The 20,888-nt window shown below is 42.9% G+C and overlaps 1 protein-coding gene across 5 annotated transcripts in view; it reads left to right on the top strand.

The window, feature by feature from the left end:
• Positions 1–20,888, top strand: part of SLC6A13 (solute carrier family 6 member 13) — a 65,393-nt gene that overhangs the window by 7,678 nt on the left and 36,827 nt on the right. For 2 of the 5 annotated variants that reach the window (XM_063785383.1, XM_003313424.6), the window contains exons 1-2: positions 14,799–14,897; positions 17,630–17,836. In XM_063785383.1, coding sequence (XP_063641453.1) covers positions 17,635–17,836 — 202 coding nt within the window. In that variant the 5' untranslated portion in view covers positions 14,799–14,897; positions 17,630–17,634. Of the gene's footprint in view, positions 1–14,798; positions 14,898–17,629; positions 17,837–20,639; positions 20,794–20,888 lie in introns of those variants that run through there. The other 3 variants (XM_016922689.4, XM_016922687.4, XM_009424547.5) reach the window with 2 other exon arrangements.

The following is a 20,888-nucleotide window of genomic DNA, read 5'->3' as shown; positions in this document are numbered from 1 at the left end:
AACCTGTCTCTGTTTCCTGTTCTCTTTTTCTTCTTTGTAGCCAAGCCTTACCTCTTCTCTGTATTTAGGTTTCAATCACTCCTCAGCCAGTTGTAATCTGGATTCTACCCTCATTTCACTGAAAGTTTCCCTACTGAAGTCAGTGAACTCCATATTGCTAGAAGTCATTTGTATTTGACCTCTCTTCAGTATGACATTGTTGTCCACTTCCTTTAAAAAACCCCTCCATTGGATTCTTGGCCACTACCGTTTCCTAATTTTTCTTCTTTTTAGCTGCTCTTTAATCAGCCTCCTTTTCTGTTTACCCCTTGAAGTGGTGTAATTGGGGGCTCTTCTCTATATAACATGGGTGCCCCAGTCCACTCCCAATTACTTTTATTCATTTGAATAAAAGTATCACTTGCCCACAGGTTGTTTCTGAGCTGTTTAATCAACTGTCTGTTAAACATTTCCACTTGTATTTTTTTTAACCTATTAAATGTTATTTCAATAGGTTTTTGGGGGACGTCGTGTTTGGTTACATGGGTAAGTTATTTAGTGCTGATTTCTGAGATTTTGGTGCACCCATTACCTAAGAAGTGTACACTGCATTCAATGTGTAGTCTTCTCTCTCTCACCCCCTTTCACCCTTCCCCCCAAGTCACCAGAGTCCATTGTATTAGTCTTATTTTCATCACCGTGGGCATACCCTGTGGGATGTTAAACGTACTCTAGACTCTGTTGGCTATTTCTCTAGAGTTAGACCTCTGGAGACTTCTCAGCTAGCTCATAGGTCTCTGGCCTTGCCCTGAAATTACTGGTTTCTCAGGGAGATGCTGGAGATGGCGGAGGCTCCTCACTCTTTGGGTCCTCCTGTGGCGCATTTTGATTGAGTTCCTCATTCAGCTGGTCGCAGTGGCCGGATAGTGTGGCCTGCTCCCTTCCTCAGGTTTTCTTGAGGCAGTGGTCTTTTTTGTAGAGGCTTTTTTTTTTTTTTTTTTTTTTTCTGGAACTCCCTTGGAGGGCTCCCTTCTCTTTCAAGGTTGTCTTGGGAACCTTGATAGTGCTTCTGGACCTAGGTTGAGACAGGGCCTTTCTCTTCATTACTTCTTGGGTATTGGTGGGTGGGTGGTTGACAGCTAGGCTGGAGGCTCATGGTTTCCTGGTTATTTTCACCAGCATCTCTCAACAGTCTCAGCTCGCTCATTCTTAAGATGTCAGCTTAAATGTTATCTCTTCAGAGGCCCCCATGTTCTCTCTTGCAATGGCCTGTTCTATTCCATTAGGGGACTTTGCCATATATGGCATATTTGTGTAAAAGTTCCATGAGAGCAGAGGTTTTGTTTCCTTTATCCCTCCACACACAGCAACTGGAACAATACAATGCATAGAGTAAACATGCAACAGATAACCTGAAGGAATGCTGTTTCATGCCTTCATTCCTTCCTATACATTATTGCTCCCCTAATGTTCTGTTTGGACTGCCATAACCTCATCTACCTTTTCTCCTTACTACCTTCTCATTCTTCAAAATTCAGCTCATCCCCAAATTCCTCTGAGAAGTCCTTCAGGTTGCTCCTCTCCATCTAATCTGAATAAGATGTCCTTTCTTGGAGCTCTAATAGCGTTTAGACTAGACACTGGTCCTCAGAGTGAGGTTTCTGCATGGACAGCATCACCGTCATCTGGGAATTCATTAGAAATGCAAATTATGAGGCCCTACCCTAGACCTCCTGAAACAGAAACTCTGGGAATGGGGCCAACAACCTGCGTTTTAACAAGCCCTGCAGGTGACTGTGATGAACACAAAGTTTGAGGACCACTAGAATATAGTCACTGTAGAATATATCTCCAGGATCTGACACAATGCCTAGAACAGGATTATTGTGAAGATCGACCTGAAATCTATCTTCCTGTAGCCTCATCAATCCTGGTTGAGAATATGAAAAACTAGTTGAGTTGCATCTCTGTTAGGCAGCTTTACAACATTTGAGGATAGCGATTATCTCTACTTCTCCACCTCTCATCCCTAACTCCTCTGGTTTAATGTCTTTTTTTTCTTATGTGCTATAACTTTGAATCCCTTCACTTTCTTCCTTGGACTTATCTGGACAATTCCAACTTACTTCATATCCATCTTAAGTGTATATTCAAAATATCCTTTTAGCTTTTAACCTACAATTCTGAAAGTTGGAACTATACATGTCTGTAATCACCCCGGCAAGACAGAGTTCACAATGAACATAGTTAGAATTCCATTTGTACAGTTGGAGGTGTTCCTAGGTGGGCGGATTGCTTGAGGTCAGGAGTTCAAGACCAGTCTGGCCAACATGATGAAACCCCGTCTCTACTAAAAATACAAAATTCAGCCAGGTATGGTGGCATACGCCTGTAATCCTAGCTACTCGGGAGGCTGAGGCATGAGAATCAATTGAACCCGGTAGAGGCGGAGGTTGCAGTGAGCCGAGATCGCGCCACTGCACTCCAGCCTAGGTGACAGAGGGAGACTCTGCCTCAGAAACAAACCATCCCTGTCGCTCCCATCCTAGACCAATCTAATTGCAAGTATCTCACAGGGAGCCCAAGTATCAATGTTTTTTTGAACAGCTTTATGGAGGTATAATCTATATACCATAAAATCCACTTATTTTAATATATGATTTTAGTAAATTTAAAGACTTGTGCAACCCTTACCACATCATACAAACCAGAATGTTGCCATCACCCAAAAAGAAACTTCATGTCTATTTAGTCACTCCCTGTTTCTACTCCCAGCTCTAGGTGGCCATTAATCTGAGTATCTCTAGATTTGTCTTTTCTAGACCTAAACATCAGGTTTTTGTTTTTCTGCAGCCAGAGTTGAGAACCATAATTCTAAATGCATTATGAGAAATAATGATTTTTAAAGATTATATATAGTATTTTACGTATTTTCATATTTATGACTCCCATCCATACAGTGAATGCATCTATCACCAGTAAGACAAAGATCATTAATTTGATAATGGAACTTAATAGACCATTCTTTCCTTTTATACATTTTAGTATCATATTCAAAATGGCCTCCCATTCTGTCCCCAAGTTATTTTAAAACATCTCCAGTCTTGCTTTTTTCCCCTTTAGCTCATAAATGAATAGTGCTGGAAGATATCTCAGGAGCATTCTCCCTGAGATGATGTCTTCAGTAATGATCGCATGTATTGGTGTTGATTCCATCCTTGAAGTTACTTTCCTTTATCTTTCACAGTGGTGTTTCTTCACTAGAGGTTTTGCTGTCTGATTAACTTCTCTGCCAAATAAATGGACTTTTGCTTCGTAGGTACACAAACATTTCTAAAACTTTTTTTGGAAAATATATTTCTTTCTTAAAAAAACAAATAGTGCATGCACATTTTAAAAAAAAAAAATAAAAAATAATCTACCCCAAAATGACCAGTTAAGATTTACTTTCAGACAACTCTGTGCATATTTACATATGCTTATATACAACTATGTACACCTTTGCATAGATGAGATCACACTCTATGTACTGCTTTGTAACTTGCTTCTTTCACTTAATCCTGAGAACATTTGTACATGACCATAGATATAGATTTGTATTGTTTTTAATGGCTGTATAGTTTTGCATTATACTGAATCTTGATGTTTAAGAGCTATGTATATTGAGGACATTATTTCTTTGTCTTGTGTTGCAAATTTTTTACCATGTTATTATTAGTCTTTTAACCTTATTTATAGTTTTTTGTTATGAAAGTTAAGTTTTATGATGTAAACTTAATCTCTTTGATTTTATAATTCCTGGTTTTCCCGACGTGCGTAGAATGACCTTCCCCACTACAAGGTAATAAAAATACCTCCATGATTTTGCTTAAAACTTTTATGCTTTATATTAAATCTTTGTTACATCTTGAATTGATTGGTGTGAAGAATGCCAAGTTTCTTTATTGCTCTGTTGACTACATTTAAGTTTCTTAAATGGTTTGCATGTCTGTGCATGTGTACATATAGTCATTCCAAAACCTCTAATGTGCAAACACAGCTTTACAAATGTGTATACATTCAGTATTTACTGTATTTGTTACCTACTGCTGCATAACAGTATTACCAGAGACTTAGCAGCTTAAAGCAACACACATTTATTGCCTCACAATTGCTGTGTCAGGAGTCAGGGCACAACTTTGCTGGTACCCTGCTTCAGGGTCTCACAAGGCTGTCATCACGGTGGTGGTTAAGGCTGTGTCATATCTGAAGTTTGAGGAAGAATCTACTTCTGAGCTCATGTGGTTGTTGGCAGCCTTTAGTTCCTTTTGGGTCGTTGGAATAAAGGCCTTAGATTTTGTTTGGCCACTGGCCAGAGGTCACCTTTAGTTCCTTGGCCCCTGCGCTTTCCCAACGTGGCTACTTGCTTTCTCAAAGCTAGCAAGACTAGGTTACAATCTTATGTAATGTAAACATGTATGTATAATCACATACATCCTGCCACCATTGCCCTATTCTGTTGGTGAGAAGCAAGTCCCAGGTCCTGCCCATGCCAAGAGACAATCACAGAAGGAAGTGAACACCAGGGGAGGCAGGGATTGTGGGAGGCCACCTCTGAGTTTGTCTGCTATACTCACGCAGAATGTGCTGCATCATACAAAGACTGAAGTGCCTGAGAGCATAAGCTAACTTCCTTCGGCTTAATATAGGCTGGTGCAAAAGTATTGTGGTCAGTGGCAAAGACCACAGTTAGTTTTGCACTAACCTGTAAAATTCACTCTATCCATACTTTCCTATTCAAGTTAGATCAAAAGTAAGTGTAATGTCTTTCTTTTTTAATGTTCATGAGAAGAAATGCAGTAACTTTTTACACGTGGGCTAACATTTTATAAGCTGCTGCAGTTTGAAGTATTTGTAACTGCCCTTTGGCCAATATCCTGCATTCAGTAGAACAAATTTACTTCTTAGGAAAATAGAAATCTCCAAATCTTGTCAACTGTGTTCTGGGTTCCTTGACTCTACTGATTTCTCCTCTGAACACCCTCCAAATGGTCCATATCCCTTTTTATATCTATACAAAGCATTCTTTTAGTCTTCAAATTACAATTCTGTCTGAAGGAATCAGATCTTGAATTTTAAAATTTATAGTATTCACAGTGTGGATGGTTAAGTATCTTTATGAATTTGTTTCCTCTCTATACATATTTCTTCTACAGCCTGTGCTTTTGGAAGCTGTCAGCAAAAATTGCTGTAATTTCCATCGAGAAATGGAAATGTGAGGATTTCCTCATCATTGAAATTTGTCCTTTCCTGTGCCTCACAAGAATTTCTGTTTTGTTCCTAGGGATGGATACCTTGGGGGTTTTGTAAATTGGTGGTATGCGTGGTATGAAAACATAGGAGGCAAGAGAAGAAACTGAAAGCAGAATTGAGAGTTTTAAAGTATCTGATCCCAAGTTTGTCACCTAGGAAGCAGTGATTTCTTTCCAAGATAATGGTATTGCCATCGCTGCTATTGACAGGTGACTCTTCAGACTTGTTTACAACTCGGCAAGGGCATGGATCCGTGCTGGCTCTGTGTGTTTGTTTTGCGGTTCTTGTTTGGAAAATGTTTAATATTCTAACTGCTGTAGGTTCTGTGGATTAATACATACACATCTGAAGTCCTGTCTTACAATTACATAGCCCTAAGATTTTCAGGTATCCTAACGTCAACTTTTCTATGCTTCTGTTACCACTAGGATAGTATCTACACATTTCTAAAAGATGGCCTGCACAAAAAATGTATTTTGGAAACATTATGTATAAATTGCCTAGTTCTATCTGGGTTTTTCTAATATTATGAATTAAGTTACCATTGTATGATAAGTTGTGACTGAGCAAAGGTTTTTCTCATTTGCCAGATGGTTGTAGTGGGAGGTATTAAAGCTCTAGGAGATGACAAGTGGACAGGACAGAGCGAGAAGGAAATGGTGTGCTGAGTTCACCTGAAAGCCTCAGTTCCCAAGCTATTTCTTTGCTAAACTGTGTTTTTCCAAAGTTGTATCTGCACCCTTTCTGGTTTGCAAAGAGGGGACAAAAGAGGGAAATTTTATACATATAAAATCTAAAGAAGAGAGATCTGATAACTAAGGTCAAGATACAGGGAAGGAATAGTAGATAATAAATAGTGTTAGAATATTTTGATGGGTAAATATGAGACGTTATAGAAGAAGCTGGAATGAAATGTGAATTTCGATATTAGAGCCTACCTAACAAAAATTGAAGTAGACAACAATCCCCCTTCTTCCCCCCTTTTCAAGTCACTCCTCTCCAAGTGAACAACAGCACTGCTTTTTTGGCTACAGAAAGCAGCTGAGGCTCAATCCCAAAGCAGCAGCAGGCTCCGGTCCAAAGTGCAAACCAAAAGAAGCAGCGGGAGGGGTAGAACAGAGTCATTACCAAAGACTGAGTACAGAATAAAGTGATTTATGAAAACCAGCGTGGAAGGGCATGCTACAGGCTAAAGCCGGACTCAGGAAGGCCTGTTGTGAGGGAGAGGGGAAATCCACAGCCCGGCATGGGAGCAGAGAACCATGGGCACAGAGTAAGTGGGAAGACGGAATAGTGTGTGACCCACGGCCACATGGCTCAAGGCAAAGCCATACTCTACCATTTCTTTAAAGAACCGGCATAGGTTCCCAGAGCAGAAAGCCGGCAAGGATTCCTCTTGAATTCATGTTTGAAAAATACCCTCACGCTGAAATTACTAAACAAGATGGTAGTGTTTCTGTTTACATGGAAAGCAGAGTTCAGGGGCAGATCTAGATTTTGTAGGTCTTGAAGCTTAGACAATTTGCGGAGGGTCCTCTTTACGGAAAATGGCAAAAAATTAAGAATTCAAAACTAGGTACAGGGGATTGGAAGGCACCCATGCAAGGGGGTCCTGAAGCTTACGTTGAATTAACTGTGAGGTGAATCTGTTTGAGTGGAGCAGAAGGAGCTGGGGCAGACAGACATCCAAATCCTAAGTGTGTCACTTCTTAGCTTTGGAATCTTGGGCAGTTTAATTTTCCTGTCTGTGAAGCTCAATTTCTTACCTATAAAATAGGGATAATGCCAGTCTTTCTGGCTTGTCAATACAGACTAAATGAGAGAACGTATGTGAAGGTGCCTAGTACATGCCATGACTGCTAATCTGGATGACTTTATGTGGTGCTAAGTTTTGGTAAGTATGATTGTTGATGAAAAGTGGATATCAGCCAGGCGCAGTGGCTCACACCTGTAATCCCAACACTTTGAGAGGCCGAGGTGAGTGGATCACGAGGTCAGGAATTCGAGACCAGCCTGGCCAACATGGTGAAACCTCTACTAAAAATACAAAATTTAGTACAAAATACAAAAATTAGTCGGGCATGGTGGTGGGTGCCAGCTACTTGGGAAGCTGAGACAGGAGAATCATTTGAACCCGGGAGGCAGACGTTGCAGTGAGCCAAGATCATGCCACTACACTCCAGCCTGGGCAACAAAGAGCGAAATTTCTTCTCAAAAAAAAAAGTGAGTATCGATTATTCTGGTCATTATTGTTTGGAGCTCTGATTCCTGGAGATTGAGGAAATGTTTAAAGTATCTGCCAAGTGAGCTAAGCACTCCTAGGCTTTTATCTATATTCAGGGGGCAGATGGCACTCTACTGTCTTCAAGAAGCTTACAGACTAGAGGTGCTAGTCTGGGCTATAGTCATTGGCTGTTGGGAATATAAGAACTCTTGGAATAACTCGAGTTGCTGGATAGAAAGAACTGTGGCCAGAGCAGTTACAAGAGGGATGATCAGACCAGCAGTCTCTTTCTTTCCAAGCCTGAGATCAGCTGTGGAAGACCCAGAGCTGAAGTGAAGCCTGGGGATGACCCAGTCTTACTCTCTTGTTTTATGCATGAAAAACAGAGTCCTAGAAAGGCAAAATGGATTGCCCAAGATTATGTGGCTGATTCGGGTCATATCCAGGACTAGAAGGTTGGAGTTCTGCTTCCCAGGTACATTTTTTTTCATCATACTGAACTTTGCTGTAACTCATTCTCCATTTATGCCCCTTCTTTAGTTTTCCTTCTCCATTGTCCACCTAGCAGAACTCTATGGAAGGCCACCCTGGTCCAACAGTCAGGCTGCAGGACCTTTAGGCTTCTTTTGCCTGTTAGTCTGACATGTAGGTAGATCTCTCTCTGTTGCTGAATTTCTCCATTGGTGGAAACCAAGGGTTCAGTTGACACTACAGAGCTGTGGAAGCAAGCAGCACTTGCAGCCAGCAGGCAGGCAGCGGAAAGGGGCCGTGAGGGAGCTTTGGACACCAGTACTTGACAGGGATGTTCAGAACCTGGAGAGCTTCCAAAGGAGAGCAATGAAAACAGCGGGTGGGGATGAGAAGGAAGAACTCTTAGGAAAGATAAAAGGGTTTCAGATTATTTATCTTGGAGAAGAGAAGGCTGAGAGTGTCTTTGAAAAGGAGTTTCAGATATAAGACCAGACCAGCTGTAGTACATCTTCCCTGAGGATGGACTAAGAAATTAGCTAACAGCAGCAATTAGGCTACAGAGCTTTTCAAATTTAGCTGCCTATTAGAGACATCCAGAGAGCTTTTTAAAAAATCTCAATGTTCAAGTTTCACCTCAGAACAGTTAAATCAGAATCTTCTCTTTAGGAGTGGGCGTTAAATATCAGTAATTTCTTTAATGTTTCCCGGGGTAGCCAACATTGATTTCTGATTCAGAAAATTTAAAATTTTAATCTTATGGAATAACTGGGAGGAAAATTGCACAATGATGTCAAACTATGCTAGGAAAAAATATATTTTTTTAATGGAGGGAATACGGATAAGATATAACAAGAGCGGGGAAAGTTGGGATTGGGCTTAGTGTGAAGGAGGAGAATATAGGGAAGTGGGGGTGAAAACCTGTGGCCAAGGCCTTGAGAACAGGTACAGGGGCCTTCCTCCCGCTACAGTCACCACTTTCTGTGACGTCAGTTCACTCCTCCGAGTTTATGTGGCTGTTATGGCTGAGAAAGAGAAAAGAAAAGCCCCTGACAGCTGGAAATTGGACGGACACTATCAGTTAGGCTTTGTATTGCTAGGAGCTGCCCTGGTGTTCGTTCTCACATGTCAATGTCAGGCAAGGCCACTCTGTGATCATGGTGGATCCAGACACAAATAAGATCACCCTGTGATGATGTCTGAATAAAGACAACAACGTAAACATTGTCCAAGCCACACAAGCGATCGAACATCTTTTGCCGGCTAACACAAGTGACTGCTCCTTCCTTGCCAATCACAGCTTTTCACTTCACTTCATTCTCCTGCTTTCTAGACAAAATCCATTAGGAAACCTAATTATAAAATTACTCCTCCTTCCTCACAGCATCCAATCCAAAGCAAAGCCCTGCTTCCTGAAGCCTCCTGAAAATCACCTAACAGAAATTCATCCGATAACAAGTCCTCAGCGACGCCCTCTGACTGAGGCACCTCACAGTTTACATTGTGTGCACTCTCCCTTGTTGCCATGAGTAATGAACCCAACTTGTGTGTTCCTCGCGGTCTTTGGCTCACGGGCATTGGCGGCACAGTTTGAGCAGGCCGTGTCTGTTTTTTCTTGTTTGGGGAAACCAGGACAGATGAGAGCTGTCATGTTTCCCAGTCATGGGAAAACAATCATGTTTCCCTTCTGGGTCCCCTCTCTCTCTCTCTGGGCTGAGACATGAGAGATGAGATTCCGGCCACACTTTGCATTCCACATCAGTCAGCTGTGTGATCAGTGCATCAATGTATTTTTCTTATCACAAATAACGTCCTGCAGTGGTGGTTAAAAATGTTTAGGATAAAAGACTGTCCATCGATTGAAGTTGCTCTTTTTAAATGTCACTCTGCCCTAATCCCTCACCACAGCTCCATAGTGTCAGGGTGTCTCCATTCACTCAGAACCCCTGCTCACTAACTGTTCATCAGCCAAGAGCTTCCCACTGAGACTAGTTACATAAGCGTTGCAAACTGTATGTACTCTGAGAGTCAGACAAGAAATCAGGGAAACAGGGATTGGAAGAAACAGGATAAAATTGGGAAATAACTGCAATTACTTTTCTAGAGTTAAAGACAAAAGGTATGATTTTCCTTAATAGGGCAGAGTAGTAGGAGCGAATTGTGGAACACATTGGGATAGGAAGAGAGCCTTCTGATTAGATTTTTAAAGTATTCTTCAGGTCTGATGAGATTTTCAGTGAAAGCAACATTTTTCTTGTCATTTTCATTATTCACCTCTTTCCTAAGAAAGTTATGTTTAATCCCACGGGCCAGCAATAGCCAAAATAAACAGTACTAGAGCTGTGCTTTTTAGTGTTTTTCTTGTCTTTTTTCCTCCCCCTCTAGACTTAAAGTATAGATAGCATGGTAGCTATAAGTAAATAATGAACTTTAGAATTCTACAAACCTGAGTTCAAAACCTGGGTCTACCATTTACTAGTTATGTGGCCTAGCAAGTAATTTAATTATCTCTAAGCCTTTGTTTTCCTGTCTTTACATGGTCCTGTCAGTAGTTCTTGTGTCATAAGTTTGTTCTGGTGCCTGTCTAGCACTTAGCACCACGCCTGGCACATTTGGAATGCACAGCAAACGTCACTAATGGTAATGGTTGACGTCATTAATATTCTTTGTCATAAGTCTTGTTTCTTTCAGATCTTGGGTCTGGCATGGTGGCTTACGCCTATAATCCCAGTGCTTTGGGAGTCTGAGGCAGGATTGCTTGAGGCTAGGAGTTTAAGACCAGCCTGGGCAATATAGCAAAACTCTATCTCTATAAAAGATTAAAAAATAATTAGCTGGGCATGATGGTGCAAACCTGTAGTCCCAGCTACTGGGGAGACTGAGTTGGGCGGATCCTTTGAACCTGGGAGGTTGAGGCTGCAGTGACCTACGATTGTGCCACTGCACTCCAGCTTGGGCAGTAGAGTGAGACCCTCATCTCAAAACAAACAAACAAGCAAGAAACAAGAAAACAAATTGGAGTTTATAGAATTTAGGTGAATTATCCCATCCGGGATCAAACAGAAAACGCTTCACAGTTTCCAGTGACACCTCTGGTTTCCGCACGTAACATCCCAGAGCTTTTCACAGCAGGGTCAAGTACTTGGGCTGTAACAGAGTGTAAACAAAAATCTTCAACAACAACAACAACAACAAAAACCAAAAAAACCTTTATTTTAAGCTAATTTTAGACTTACAGAAAAATTGCAAAAATAGTACAGAGAGTTTCCATCTTTCACTCAGCTTCCCCTAACGTTAGCATCTTTCACTACCATAGTACAATTGTTAGAACGAGGAAATTAACATTGGTAGAGAACTATTAAACTAAAGACCTTATGCAACTTTCACCAGTTTTTACATTCATGTCCTTTTCTATTCCAGCATCCTATCTAGGATCCCATTCAGGACCCCACATTGCATTTAGTTGTGATTTTCCCTTAGTCTCCTGCAGCCTAAAACACTTGCTCAGTCTTTGTTGTCTTGTCTGTCTTGTCTTTCGTGACACTTTTGAAGAGTAGTGATCGGTAATTTTGTCAAATGCCCCTCACTTTGGGTTTGTCTTATGTTTCTTGTGATTGAACCGCATGTTTGGCAAGAATACCACAGAAATGTTGTGTCACTCTTAGTACATCATATCCATGGTTCATGATATAGAGAGATATTGATGTCTTATTACTATCTTATTACTGGTGATGTTGACCTTGGTCATTTGGTTAAGGTGGTTTCTGCCTGGCTTCTCTACTTCAAAATCACTATTTTTCCCTTTGTAGTTAATAAATATCTTGGGGGAGACACTTTGGAATTGTAAAAATTCTGTTCCTCCTGGAACTTTCACCCACTAGTTTTAGCATTCATTGGTAGATCTTGTCTGCAACAATTATTATAGTGGTGTTTGTCTAATGGTGATTTTCTGTCTTTCTCTTTCCTTCTACATTTATTAAGACTTCTTTTTCTTTGAGATGGGGTCTTGCTGTGTTGCCTGAAACTCCTGAGCTTAAGTAATCCTCCCACCTCAGCCTCCCTGAGTAACTGAGATTACAGGTGCATGCCACCATGCTCGGCATCCTTCTATATGTATTAATTGGAATTCAACTGTAAGGAAGACTAGTCCTTTTATCCCACTTATTAACTTGTTGGTTATTTGTATCAGCATGAACTTATTAGTGAACTTTGTTCTTTGGGCTACAATCCAATACTATCATTATTCATTTTGTTGTTCAAATTATTTCAGTTATAGCAAAAGCCATAATTTGTTGTTTAGTCTGTTCTACTTGCTCTTTTCTTTTCTTTCAGTGTGATGTTTGAAAAGGGATCCAAAAAGTCAACAGGTTTCTGACTCCTGTGGTTAAACAGAACTATATCTCTTAATTTAAAGGTCTCCAGAGGAGAACCCACCACTTCCTTTGCCACCTTGATGTTGCTCAGAAATGTTCTTTCTTGAAACAAATCATGCTGCTTTTAAAATTTGTTTTTGTGAAATGTCAAACTAGAAAAAAATTTTATTTGTTCTTATTCCACTCCTAGTAGAGTCAAACAATTTTTGGGAGAGCGTATCATGGCGTACTGTCATTTAAACATACCTGGGATCAACTTGGTACAAACCAGGACTCCTAGGCCTGCTTTTTGCGTGGTTCACTTTGTTTTATACAATCCTGTTGTTGGAAGCACAGCCTTCAATTATCCTCACTGACAATCTCTAGTGAGTCTTAAAACTTATGCAGCCTCTTGAGTAAGAACTGTTGAATACGGATTCTGTTGTTACCTGTTTTCAGGTTTCTTGACTTTGCACCCAGCAGACCAAAGGATGATGGCAACGTGAGGTAGATGCAAGGCTAGTCATGCCTGTTTTGTGTGGAACCCCAGACGGGAAGTTGTGAGGGACTGTCGCCAACATTTATCTACCAGTTGTTCTCAAGCTTTTTTTTTTTCTTTAACTTTTGTCAACCTAAGCAGGACAAAAAACCTACCATAGCCATTCCCACTTTATAGAGGAAAAAGAAATTGGGGATAACAAAGATTTGGAGAGGAATAAAATAGGAGACAACACGGTAACATGGCAGCAGTTATGTAAAAACAAAAGAGTTGGTAAGTAAAGCCAACATTCCTTCCATGCAAGAGCAGCAGCTCACAACCAACTCAGGATAAGCCTGATGATGTCCTTATCACTGACAGTCTTTCCTGGAAGCTGGAAATTGCAACCGTTTGCATATGTGAGGACACAGAAGGGACTGTGCAACATTGCCAAAGGCTGAATGGTATCTGAGAAAACACCCGTTATCTGGTAATTTTAGATTACAAATGCCAAAGTTTATAATGCATAGTAGGCCATTAGTAAGTACCACTCAGTGTTACGTAAAAATGGAAGTCAACAGCGCTGCTTTGAAGATGGTCTTTTTTTTACATGAGTTTGTAGGCTTGTCTCAGGACGCTTTTGGTTTATTGCTTTACAGAGCTCAGTCTAACAGATGAAAGCTTGAAAGGGGAGAGGAACAGGGGCAGCTGAAACATAAGAATAATAATTTCCAAGAAGCTTCTGGGAAGCTCTCCAGGTATTACCATGCAGTGTTTCCATGCCCCTACCCCATGCCCTTGAGTTAGATGAGGGATCAAGGAAACGGAAACTACCTTAGACTCTTCGATCCGTCTTTCTTTCCACACCTCTCTGTCATCTCAAGATGTCTCTATCACCTCACTCACTCATTGCCGCATCCCCTACCTAACTCATTCTCACAGTCTGGCCAGAGCCCAGCTTAGCTCAGGGGTCCCTCAGTCCCGTCTCCTGCAAGAAGACTTCCGGGCTCACTGCTCACTGTGAATAATCCCTTAAGGATGAATAACAGCTGCCATTTACAGTTAGTCATCATCTCCTGAAATCTCAAGCTAGACAGTGGCATACGTAGGACTCAGACCCCACACTCTCTGGTGTCAAAGTCTGAGCAGGTTTCCACTACATGTACTGTGCTTCAGCACATGGCTGAGGTGGGACTCTGCCCTGTCCTAGACTCCAGGCTGAATGAACTACTCTCACAGCCGCCTCTGTGGGCTGTTCCTGCAGAGAAACGAAGCTCCCTGGATGACCTCGGCCTCGCGCTCACCGCCTGCTCCTTCCCTTATAACAGCTTTAGGGCTTTGCTTTATTTTAAACTTTGGCACTTCCTTTTCTCTATTGATTTAAAAAATATTTTAAAATTCTAGCATATTAAAAAATCCAAACAATATTGAAAAAGTGGGGAAAAAATCTCCCTTACTGCCATCTCCTGATCTCAGTTCCACTCTACAAATGTAACTACTATTAATCATTTAGCGAAGATTTTTTCAGACTTTTTCTATATATGTATAAATGTCTGTGTATGTTTGGGAAGTTTTTCTGACATCTCAGAGTTCTGTATCTATGTATCTTTGTTCTAAATCATCGTCCATTCCACATTGCAAGCTGCGAAACGGTAAGATAAACGTATTTTTGAATTAATCTACACAGCACCTGACCAAAGGAATACCTATTCTTGATGGATTTATAGGAGCACTTGTGTTGGAGACGGGTGGGAGGCAGGATCCCTCCAGAGAGACCCTGAGCTCACCAGGTGGGAAGCGCACATGAGCTCTGGGGAGGAGACCACACTTCATAAGCTCACCAGCAACTGGCCAGACCTGCCAGGGCGTGCACACTCCCCAGACTGCGAAATCACTCATGTGTGGGTTGTCCAGTGGCCGAGGGGAGGGGAGGGGAGAAAAGGGGAGGGGGAGGCACAAGGGTGGAATGTGGGCTGGGCCAAGTTTAGAATTACAAGTGCCACAGAGGCGTTCTGGAACCACACTTTAAATAGCCAGCACCTTCTCCTTCCCCCTTAGATAATTCTTCTCCCCTGACTGGACCTCTGGCAGCAGCTTCACTAAGGTTCGAAATGTTTTCTTCTCTTTTTTTTCTATTTCTGCGTCTCAGACTGCAGGTTGGTGGGATCCATGGGACTTACAACCAAAGGACTTTTTTCTTACCCTCGCCTAGAAAATATGCTTCTGACATGTATGGGTGCAAATGCAAAGATTATGTGCTATTTTCTTGACTTTCTGAAACTTGGGTGGCTGTTGACTTAAGTGACACTGTGATTTAGAAAGAGAGAGCCCTAGATTGAGAGGAAAGACAACTGGATTTAACTCCAAGAAAACAAAGTCTTTCTTCTCTGAGAAAAGAGAACAATGATCAACTCTGACAGGACTGAAAGAAAACAAAAATTTGAGTACCTGTTATTCTATTTAGTGTGTATACATATGTATATTTCCTCATTTAATTCTTATAGCTAAGTATATCCTATCTATCATCCCCACTTTTACAGATGAACAAACTAAGGCTCAGAGTCATTCATTAACTTCTCTGAAGTCAGACATTGGTATGAGAAAAAACTAATGTTTGAACCTGGCCTCATCTGACTCTACAGCTCATGGCCTTTCAGACACAACATGCTACCTCTGAGAAGCAGCTCTAATGAGGCTAAGGGAGCCAGGAGAAGGCTACTGTTTCTCCTAGGGTCTGGGAGGGTGGAGAAGGGAAGGCTTTCCATCACTGGGAGAGATCCATCAGCTGGTAAAGGGAGGGGAGGCCAGCACAGTCAGTACCTTAGACAACCTTCCCAAAAGGACTGAGGAGCCCTCTTGGGACCAGTTACTTGAGTTTCTCCTGTGTAGAAAGGAGCTCATTCCCTAATTTATCAGATAAACATAGATGCCTGCTGTTCTCTGACTTTTTTTTTTTTTCTTTTTTTTGAGACAGAGTCTTGCTTTGTTGCCCAGACTGGAGTGCAGTGGCGTGATCTCGGCTCACTGCAACCTTTGCCTCCTGGTTTCAAGCGATTCTCCTGCCTCAGCCTCCTGAGTAGCTGGGATTACAGGTGCCTGCCACCATGCCTGGCTAATTTTTGTACTTTTTGTAGAGACGGGGTGTCACCATGTTGGCCAGGCTGGTCTCAAACTCCTGACCTCAGGTGATCCACCCGCCTTGGCCTCCCAAGTGCTGGGATTACAGGCGTGAGCCATCCGTGCCCAGCCTGTTCGCTGACTTTCTAATTTTCTGGGTCAGAGCCAAAGGAGAGTCTGTGGCCAGAAGAGGTTACTGCTGAGAAAGTTCTGTTAACATGAACTTTGCTTGAGGCTTAGAAAAAAGTCCATCTGCCTCCTTCTCCAGAAAAGAGGCCACTCTGCAAAATCAAGGCAGAGTCATTAGAAGATGCTTTTAGTAGACACGCCAGTGAACCTAGGCAGCCAATGTAATCAAAGGGATGGAACTGAAAGAGCAGGGGCAGAGTGGGTTTAAGTCCTGGCTGTGCAAGTTAGTAGCTATATGGCGGCAGCAGTCACATTATTTAACCTCTCTGAGCTACAACTTCCTTATTTATAAAGTGGAGGTAATAATGCTTACATCTCAGGGTTGTTGTGAGAATTAAATGAAAAGAATGTATGTGAAGTGCCTAGTCTATAGTAGTTGCTAACTAAATGTGGGCCACATCCAGTCATCCTCAATCCCAACAGTGGTCTGGAATGGGCCATTTCTGACAGTGAACGGTTAAAACTGTGGCTTTTTATTTATATCATCTTCTCTACTGTCACAGACTCCTAATTTGTCATCACCAAAAAAGAAAAAGAGCGCATAGTAAATCTCTGCCTTACGCTGATTTCAGAGAGACATAGAAGGAGTACTTAGACCGCCTCATCTTACTCACAATTCCTGGTCCCACTCAACCTCTCCCAATCCTTTGACAGGATTTTTTTAAAAAACTGGCTTTTATTTTTATATTATAAAAGTAAAACACATTTTTGATGTAATTGTAGAAAATATAGATAAGGAAATGTTCCTATAACCCAACTGCTGAAAGAAAAACATTTTCGTGGCTATCCTACTCCTTCAATGCCTATAAATACTTTATAAAATATTTGTCAAGCATGATCATACTGTATGTACTGTTTTTTACCATATATTGTGAGCATCCTTTTGTGCCGATATACTTGTTTCTATAACACAGGTTTTAATGATTATATATAGTAGTCCATTATATGAATGTGCCATAATTTATCAACATATCTACCATTTTTGACAATTTATGTACTTTCCGATTTTTCGCTGTTATGAACAATAAATATCCTAATGCTACACCTTTCACTCACAATCACAATTATTTCCTCGGCATAAATTCCTGCAAGGGAAATTGGTGGCTTTGAGGACATGTAAAATCCCATCCTTTCAACGTGTCCCAGCATACAGAGTAAACAGACTGAAGCACATGCTAATCCCGATGAGGCTGACTGTAGGGCGGCAGGGAGAATTTAGACAGCACAGCGGCCCATGAACTCCTCCATGTCTGCAATCCTCAACCCAAGAGGGCCTTATAGTGGAAGCAAAGGCTGTCCGTCAGTACCAACACTTTCTTCCTGAAACAGGAAAGGAATATATGTTTTCAGTAGCTGTCACCCAGCGTCTACCAATGAGAACTGCTAAGGAGGACATGGTCTACAGGGAAGGGAATAGAAATTCACCTCTTCCAGTGCATTCATTCCCTTATGGATTTGTTGGTAAAAGCAGGAGGAGGGGTTTCCTTCTGGGGTTCCCAACAGTAACAGAGCATCCCACTTGTTTTCCAGGTGGGATGGATAGCAGGGTCTCAGGCACAACCAGTAATGGAGAGACAAAACCAGTGTATCCAGTCATGGAAAAGAAGGAGGAAGATGGCACCCTGGAGCGGGGGCACTGGAACAACAAGATGGAGTTTGTGCTGTCAGTGGCTGGGGAGATCATTGGCTTAGGCAACGTCTGGAGGTTTCCCTATCTCTGCTACAAAAATGGGGGAGGTGAGATGAGAGCCCTTGTGCCACCCCACCCACTCCTGGAAGGAGGATACTTCCATCTCCTGCACTTACGGCCCCTCTGGGGAGTCCCATAGATGTATAGAATTCTGGAGGTAGGAGGACGCTTAGAGGTCATTAAGGACACTCTGTAAGAGACTAAGACCTAGAAAGGTTACGTGACTATCCCAGGGCTCTTTCTATTATAACGTGGCATCGTAGAAATATGAGCACAAGCTGGAACCAGGTGGATGAGAGTTTGGATTCTGGCTCTGCTACTTAACACTCTGTGTGATCTTGGACAAGTTACTTAAGCTCTCAGAGCATCAATTGCCGCTCCTGCAAATTGAGATAATAATGCCTGCCTTTCAAGGTCATTGTAAGGATTAGAGACAATGTATGTAAAGAACTTAATAAATAGTAGCTTTGTTGATGACGATGTTCATCAACTGTTCTGTGGTCTGAAGATTCCCCAGCCTTGGCCTTGTGTCTTTTTCCTACTTTGCTGGCAGGGTGAGGTTCCCTAAGCCATCCATTACCCAACCCCTTCTAGTATAGGCTCTCTTTTTAAAAATTTCGCAGCACAAATGTGTGCATGTTGTAGGGGGAGCATGACCTCCAGCTCTTTACTGTGTCATCATTGGCTTCTCATTCCCCTCTCTTTCAGCCCCCTGGGGTAACTCTGCTATCCCCACAGCAGTGACAGAAATTTTGCAACCACTAACCCACAGTCAGGGAATTTTGTATCTCTGTGGGAAGCCCTAGAGGGATTTCCCAACTACTGGAGGGTTCTGGGTGACCAGTGGGTTAGGAATATCTCCTTGCTTATGGGTAAAGCTTGTAGGATTGGGGCTCCCAGGTCTGATTTTGTAGTGAGACTGCAGCCAGGACTGGAGGAATGTGGAATACAGAGGTAGGTCACCAGGGAAAATGATGAGAGGAGTGATAAGTTCATGGGCTACAGGATTTGAGGTCCTTTAAAGCAACACCTATCCTTTTGCAGGTGAGTAAGAGCTGCCGAACGCATCCAGCTTGAGTCTCACAATGATTTTAGAGAGAGAAAGCATTCAATACAGAGGGGAGGTGTGGGAACTGGGGGAGAACACGAGAGATGCCCTGGGCCCATGGAGTCTGGTTCCCAGGTCTGTGGCAACTGGGGATTGTCCCTGGGTTGGAGGTTAACTTGTATGTTTCCAGAGGGATGAAAATGGGCTGATGTGTCCCTTCTTCCTAGGAATTTCTTTCTGGCCAGTGGCCTGAAATCATAGGACTTTGCTCAGTTTGCACTGTGAGGGAAGAGGGAAGGTCTACCCACTTTTTACCTAGTGCCGAATGCTCCACGTGCTTGTTTAGGAATTTAGGCCTGAGTACCCTCCCTTTGGAGAATCAGGAGAGACGGAGCTGGCCCAGGGTGAAAGCTGGAGGCTGGGGGACTAATCTGGCATTGGGACTCTGGGTCTGGAACCTGGTAACCAGCTTAGCTCCTCACATGGCAGAGAGATTAGGAGGTGAGCAGCTTTCCCCAAGCCTCTCTGGAATTGGGTAAAGGTTGGCCTGGGAATTAGCAGGAATGGCACGAAGAGGTGGGAGAGATTGCCTTCCAGGTCTAATGCAAACCACTGGGCTGACAGGGGAAAGTGGAGGGGAGCAGTGACTGGAACGTGGGGGATGAGGGACTCTCCCCGGTCCTTTGTCTGGCAGTGTTTGGGTCCCAGGGCTGTGTGGTGAGTCTGTGTGGGTCTGGAACGTGTTGACTGTGTCTTGTGTGGGAATGCAAAGTACCCACAGCCCTTGGTCATTCACGTGGGTCCTGTGTGGGGAGGTGGAGGCAGCAGGGCGGCGGCTGTGGTCTCCTTCTCCCTGGGTAGAGCCTGCCTTCCAGCACGCTGATTCTGGTGGAGAGTCCTGACATGTTTGGGAGTCCTGCCATCCAGTCAAGTTCTCTTTGTTTAACCCTTACACTACCTACCCGTAACTTCTTCCCTTATCAAGCACAGGGCCTGAGCACTGCTCGTCCCCATTTGCTGATGGATGACAGCAGCTGGAGGGGAGTGTTCTGAGGGACTGGGGAGCTGCAGGCAGGGGCCCAGGTTTGCTCTGGAGGGCATGAGTCACCCAGGGCCACTGGCTGGGTTAGTGAAATGGCTCCTTTGCCAAGGTAAGTGGGCTGATCAAGGATGTGTGTGGTCAGTAGAGGAACCTGGACCTGCCTATTTTTCTGGTTTTTTTTGGTGTTCTCAGCAGTTTAAACTTTCTGTCATCAGTTAACTCCTCTCACCTCCCAGGCAAAGCAAACTCCTACAGAGAATGGGCCCTTAAACTTCATCTTGTCATTCTCCTGTCTCTTTGCCAAAGAAGAGACTGCTGCCTCTTCCTGAAAGGACCCTTTGCTGCTGATGTGGGAAGGAGGCTGGGGAGAATGGAGACCCTGTAGATTGGTTGGACACCTTTCCTCCTGGTTTAGTGCTTTTATTTGAACTCACCATTCTCAGATTGGGGCCTTGGCTCCTGGGCATGGGAAGAGTGTTCTGAGCAAGCCCTGGAGAGGATGCTGGGATACTCCAGGCTGTGCCATCCTTTAGTAACATACCCGATTGGCCTGCTCCTGGGCCCTTTCTTTAAATTCACAGCTCCAAGTAGCCACTCTTGTGCTTGGTGGGGAGGGGAGGGCAATCAAGGAATTGGATTCGTAGTAGTATTTGTTTAGTGAGAAGCTCAGGGATGAAGAAGTCCTCAGAGCACAATTTTAGTTCCAAACTAAAAATGTAAGTGACGTCTTCTTTGGTTTCTTCCAGCGTCAACATTTGGTAGATCTAATTTGAAATGAGTTCCAGAGCTGAGGCAAGGCTATGATAGAACACAAGGCAAACAGCTGAAAACTGTAGTCAAAAGGCAGGGAAGCTGAGAAGGTGATTCAAAGAAGCCCATCTGAAATCAGAAGCAACAGGGACGCTTTTAGGGAGGTGAGTGAGAGGGATGCCCGCCTCCACCGTCTCCTGGGTAAATAATCTCCCTGCTGTCCAGGACCTGCAGCTGATCCACCCCCAGGCACCTGCTT

This window comes from Pan troglodytes, chromosome 10 (genome assembly GCF_028858775.2).
Source record: "Pan troglodytes isolate AG18354 chromosome 10, NHGRI_mPanTro3-v2.0_pri, whole genome shotgun sequence".
NCBI classification, from domain to species: Eukaryota; Metazoa; Chordata; class Mammalia; order Primates; family Hominidae; genus Pan; species Pan troglodytes.
The sequence above is the reverse complement of the archived record's forward strand: the minus strand, read 5'-3'. Positions and strand labels throughout refer to the sequence as shown.